We start from the raw sequence: 6524 nt of genomic DNA on the forward strand, positions 1-6524 counted from the left end.
TGTGGGAGTTGGACCATAAAGAAAGCTGAGAGCTGAAGAATTAATGCTTTTCAACTGTGGTGTTGTAGAAGACTCTTGAGAGTCCCTTGGACTGCAGGGAGATCAAACCACTCAATCCTAAAGGAAATTGATCCTGAATATTCATTGGAAGGACTGTTGCTGAAGCTGAAGCTCCAATAGTTTGACTACCTGATGCGAAGAACCAACTCTTCGTAAAAGACCCTGATGCTGGGCAAGATTGAAGGCAGGAGGAGATGGGGGTAACAGAGGGTGAGATGGTTGGATGGAATCACCAACTTGATGGACATGAGTTTGAGTAAGCTCTGGGCATTGGTGATGGACAGGGAAGCCTGGTGTGCTGCAGTCCATGGGCTCAAAAAGAGTTGGACATGACTGAGTGACAGAACTTAACTGACGTATAGCTGTATAATTTTAAGGTGCGTGTTGTGATGATTTGATATATGTCTCTATATTGCAAAATGTTTACCACAGTAAGGCTAGTTAACACATTCTTTCCCTTACCTAATTGTCATTTTGTGTTGTTGTTATGATGAGGGTATCAAAGCTCTACTCTCAGAGTACCTTTCAAGTATACAGTATACAGTTGACTCTTGAACAACACAGGTTTGGACTGCATGGCTCTACGTATATGGAAATCTTTTTCATTCATAAATGCTACAGTGCCACATGACCTGTGGTTGGTTTCATCATGGATATGGAGGAACTGCAAGTACAGAGGAACCATAGATATGAAGTCTCGGATATGGAGGGCAGAATATAAGTTGTACTTGGATTTTGACTGTGTGGAGTGTCAGTGCCCCTAACCCCAGAGTAGTTCAATGGTCAGTCATAGTATTGTTAACTATCGTCACCATGCTGTACATTAGATTCTTGGAATTTATTCATCTCATAACTGAAAGTTTGTGCCTTCTGACCCAAATCTCCTCATTTCTCCTACCCCTCAGCCCTTGGTAACTACTTTTCTACTCTATGTTTCTTTGAGCTTGATGATTTTAATTCCATGTATAAGTGAAATCATTACAATATATGCTTTTCTCATGTCTAACTTATTTCATTCAGCATTATGTCTTCAAGTTTCACCCCTGTTATCACAAAAGGCAGGATTTCCTTCTTTTTTGTGGCTATATATAAAATTTAGCCTGATTAATGACTAATTTTATTTAGTTATTCATCTGTTGGACATTTAGGTTGTCTCAGTGTCTTAGCTATTGCAAATTACTGTCGTGAACATAAGGATGCGGAAATCTCTTTGAGATAGTGATTTCATTTTCTTTGGATGTATGCCAAGAAGTGGAATTGCTGGATCATAGAGTAGTTCTATTTTCAGTTTTTTGAAGAACCTCCATACTGTTTTCCATAGTAGCTGTAGCAATCTCCCCCCCGCCGCACCACCCCCAACAAATAACAGTGTACCAAGGTTCTCTTTTCTCCACATCATCACACTAGCATTTATTATCTTTTGTCTTTTTGATAATATCCATTCTAACAGGTGTGAGGTGATATCACGTTGTGGTTTTGATTTGCATTTCCCTGGTGATTAGCATTGTTGAACATCTTTTCAATATGTACTTGTTGACCATCTATATGCCTTCTTTGAAAAAATGTTTACAAACCCTCTGCTTATTTTTTAAGTGAATTGGTTTTCTGCTGTCTTTTGTTTGTTTTGTTGTTGCTTTTTAGTTGTAGGGGCTCCTTGTGTTTTGTAGATATTAACTGCTTATCAGATACACAGTTTGCAAATAGTTTCTCCCATTTAGTAGGTTGCTTTTTCACTTGTAGATTGTTTCTTTTGCTCCATAGAAACTTTTTAGTTTGATGTCGTCCCATCTGCTAATTTTTGCTTTTATTGCTTGTGCTTTATTATTCTCAAGGCACATTGTCTAATAATCAATTTTCCTGTTGCTGGGGGTGAGGTGTCTTCATAATGATCACATTTTGGGCAAGGAGAACCTTTTCAGAGGACAATCTCAGGTAAGAAGGACTCATTTCTCTACTGTAAATACTTCTGATCCAAAACTGTTCTAAGATGACTTTTTTCTTCCTTTTATAAAGATATACAAAGAATGAGAAGCCATGAGCCCTTCAGTAAGTAATTCCAGTGTTTTCAGTTGAGGATACTCATCCTACCCCACACCCAAGTTTCATTTCCTGGCAGAGAAAATATGGGTCATGTGTGAATAATTCATGCCACTGGGCTCTGTGATTTGACACTGGTGGCAAGTTATGTGCTATTTTCTGATGCCACTTATTCTAAAACCAGACAACACTCATGAAAAACTTTGCAACTTACTGACTATGTGTCTTTGGGCCATATGGGATAATAATAGATGTGTAATCAAGGTTGTTGTGAAGGTTAAATGAACTAATAATTTTGTCAAGCACTAAGAACAGTGCCTGGCACTTAGTGTCTTGTGTTTGTTGAGTTAATAAATATATTTTAATAGGTATTGTTTCAGTGGTGCTTTATAAGCTCTAAATTTTAAATTTAGAACAAAGATGAATGGTGTTTGATATGGTAAGTAGCCAGTTCTCTGCTCCATCACCAGAAAATACATATTAAATAGGATTATTCAGTGGGGGATTTCATTAATCATGTAAAATAAAAATATCTTGAAGGATGATATTAGAATTCCCTCTATTTGAGCACAAATCTCTGTAAGGGGGAGTCAGGCTACTGTAGAACTAACGTGTTCTGAACATGTGTCAGAATTGTGGATAGTGACACCAACCCTATTGGGAGTCCCACAGCCCATGCAACAGAGAGAGGTCTTAAAAACAACCATAAAAGAAAAGGCTTAAAATTTAGACAGGTTCTTAGTGATGATGGATAATATATTTTGCATAATGAATGCTAGGGCTTTATTTAACAGTATCATCCAACAACCACATTATGAGCAAATTTTAACATGAAAATACTGTCTTGTGTTCTCAATTCTCAGTTGCTATACAAAAGGAGAAAAGCAATTGCACATGTAATCGGAAACAGCTAGCAATTTTTAACAATAAAAATTGTTAAAAACAATAAAATTGGTACATATTGAAAGTGCACCTTACTTTAGGCCATTGAGATGATCCTAAAAAGTTAAAATATGATTTTGACGTTTAATAATTTGCTCACATTTTAAAGAGCTCAGAGAAGTCCATTATTTACAACATAATGGCATACTCTTCCATATATAATAAAAGACTTCTTTAGGAGTACAAACAGATGCTCTCTAACTTATCTGCTTTAAATTCATTTAGACTTTAGATAAATATGTTTTTAAAAAGCACAGCATAATCATAAGAGTTTTAAATACTTTCCCCCAGAATAGATATGTTTTAATAGTCCATTTCATTAAAAAATTAAATGTGTGTTCATTTTTAAAAATAATTAAGAAACATATGAAGAAGAAAATATTATTCCCAGTGACTGTTAGATTTTTGTTGCATAATGTTCCAGGTATATTTTTAGGTATAAAAACACACAGACATACAGAACATACTTTTTCTCCATAAGATAGTTTAATATTTTACAGCTTACTTATTTTTTACTTAAAAGTGACGGGACAATTGTATGGGGTTTCCTAATAGGTTTACAGTCTTCAACTATTTTCAACTATTTTTGGTAATGCTGATATTATGTATTATTTGACTTTTTTCTTATTTATATCTCATCTCCCTAAGTAGATTATAACCTCTTTGAAGCAGGAACTCTGTTTTATCCCTTTATCTTCCCTCAGGGCAAATCAACTCAGTGCCCTATTCATAGTAGATATTCAATAAATATATGTGGATAGGCAGTGATTTATTTGCCTGGAAGATGCCATAAATGGCCAATTCCTGAACATCAAGACAAGCAGCTCTCAAGAGCCAGTGTGGATTTAATATCCACACTAGTTGACATTGTGAATAACAGTCTAAATAACAATCAGATCTGTAATATATAGAAGGGAGTATACTACATGAAGAAGCAGTCATACTTGGTCACAAAATACAAAACAGTTCCCCTGGGCAGAGGAACGTGTCTGTGATCATACTAAGGTGAAATGTTTGGCTTAAAGGCCTAATATCAGGGGCCGTGCATTCTCTTGGGTCTTTTCTGAACATCAGTGATTATAAATACATTAAGAAACATAGGGAGCTTCTCTGGTGGTCCAGAGGTTCAGAATCTGCCTTGAAATGCAGGGAACATAGGCTCAATCTCTGGGCAGGGAACTAGATCCACGTACAGCGGAGCATATAAGCCTGTGTGCCCCAATTACTGAGCCCACAGGCTGCAGTTAGAGAGTCTGTGGGCCACAAAGAAAGATCCTGCATGTGGCAACTAAGACCCATGCAGCCAAATTAATAAATATTAAAAAAGAAAGAAACTTATTTGATCTTTCATTACTCATTGCTCTTTAACTTCAGAAATAGACGATTGGCCAGATGCCCCTGTCTATGCTGAGCTAACAGGTGTCATTTCCGTGAATGAATACTCAGACTGGGAAGGTAAGTGGTAACCCAATGCAGACTCCTTACTGGTCACTGCTGAAGACATTTCTCAGGTGTTGGGTACCTGTCCGAACTGTGGGCATTCGTGACTTGGAGACATAGCTGTTTCTGCCTTCCATAGTCAGCTATTGTGTCCTGTAAATACCATTGACAACGACCATGAGGAAACTACCCAGATTTTGTTTATTTTAGAGAACAACTTAAGAGGATTATTTCCTATCTTGCTTTGGTTATCTCTGGAAAATAGAGACAGAATCCAATGAAAGGAAATATCACAGAGACCATGATTTCTATGCCGAAAGTGTGAAGTTTATTAGAAAGCCAACAACACAATATAGGAGTGAGCAGGGGTCGTGGGAGGACAGGATATTTTTCATCAGTAATTAGTTTGAAAAGGGTGCCGCCTAGTTTGAAGAGAGGAGGGATGGGCTTCTCAAGAAAACAGGCGGTTCTGCTGTGAAGCTGTGGGACAGCAGGATAGACCCCGCCATCTACTTAGGGATGATGCGCGCCCAGGAAGCACCGCTCAGCAGCAGGGGGAGGTCCTGCAGGTGCGGCAGGTGGTGCGGCAGGGGGCGGGCCGGCAGCAGGTGGGCCGGCAGCACGGGGACTGCACAGAGATGGGCTGGCAGCTCGTGGTGGCCCAGCAGCAGGGGCGGCACACCACGGCCTGGCAGGACGAGGGGCAGCAGGTGATGGGCCGGCAGCAGCCCTCCTGCAGGCTGCAGGGGTCGCAGCAGACTGGGCGGCGGCAGGGCTCGCAGATGGGGCGCGTGCAGCGGGGCACGCAGGTCACGGGCCGGCTCACGGTGGTCTGGCAGGACACGGGGCGGCAGCAGCAGGGGTCGCGGTAGAAGCAGGGCTGGAGGCAGCCTCCGCCACAGCTCAGGGAGGAGACGATGGGGCCGCAGCAGGAGCCGGTCATGGTGGTGTGTGGGGCTGAGTGGGGTTGAGCTGGTGAGAGGAGTTGAGTGTTTTCAGGTGTGAGTGTCTTCCTCCTGCTCTGGGCCCTTTATATACCCAGGCCAGGAGCTGATGATCCCCACGACACATCGTCATTTCCTTGTATTTGTTTATTCCTTTTGAAATGGCCCTGGCAAGTTTAGTTAAGTTCCCTAGACATTTTTTTTCAGATGCTCAAGTACTCATAAAAGACTGTTTTCCTTACTTAATGAAGACTCATTATATTTTTCTATTTATGGTTCAAATATGAATTTAATGGCCCTGACTTCAAAGTGTCCAATTATCTTCATAATTCAGTGATGCTTTTGCCAGTTGATGTTTTGATAACATAAGACTGGTTGTCATGCTCTTACTAATAGTGGAAGTGAATTCCCCAACTTATGAGTGTCCTTTAATACTGTTAAGCTTCCTGGGCAAAGCAAGTTCAGAAAAATACTATAGAGATATTTTAAAAGTCACAGTTTGTCAGTAAAAGAAGAAATTTTCTGTCTACTTTTTGGGGCTACAGGAATGCATCTTAGTAAAACTCTATCATCAGTAGTTTTCCCCCCAATTTTTTTAGTGCTAAAATACACATAACATAAAATTTAATGTTTTAATCATTTTTGTGTGTACAGTTCAGTGGCATTAAGTACATCCACATTTGTTGTGTCACCATCAGCACTATTCATCCCCAGAACTCTTTCATCTTGCAAAACTGAAATCCTGTACCCATTAAATAATGACTCCCCATGACCCTCTCTCCCCAGCTCCTGGAAATCTTCAATGTAACTTTTAAAAAAATCTCGCCCCCCATCCCACAAATATTATTTCCAACACAAATACTGGTCCTAGCTAAAGGACATTAGTCAAGTCAATTATCTGGTATCTGATGTGTAAAATGTGGAATATAAACCCAGCTTCTGGAAAGCACCATTCTACTGTTACTATGTTACTTTTTTTGGTCTTAGGTACATGTTTATTAATTTCCACTAGTTATATCTTTCCAAATCATGGTAAATTTTATGTAATTTTCATGATAGCCAGAATCCTTGAGTTTTAACCACATTCTAAGCATTATGCTA

At 39.5% G+C, this 6524-nt stretch overlaps 1 protein-coding gene across 1 annotated transcript; it reads right to left on the reverse strand.

The window, feature by feature from the left end:
* Positions 1-4784: 4784 nt before the first annotated feature.
* LOC110141025 (keratin, high-sulfur matrix protein, IIIA3) lies at positions 4785-5652 on the reverse strand. Its single transcript, XM_020899746.2, has one exon. It carries the CDS (start codon positions 5420-5422, stop codon positions 5024-5026), a length of 399 nt encoding a protein of 132 aa, XP_020755405.1. The 5' UTR covers positions 5423-5652; the 3' UTR covers positions 4785-5023.
* Between the last annotated feature and the right edge of the window lie 872 nt (positions 5653-6524).

Source organism: Odocoileus virginianus, chromosome 17 (genome assembly GCF_023699985.2).
Source record: "Odocoileus virginianus isolate 20LAN1187 ecotype Illinois chromosome 17, Ovbor_1.2, whole genome shotgun sequence".
Lineage (NCBI taxonomy): Eukaryota > Metazoa > Chordata > Mammalia > Artiodactyla > Cervidae > Odocoileus > Odocoileus virginianus.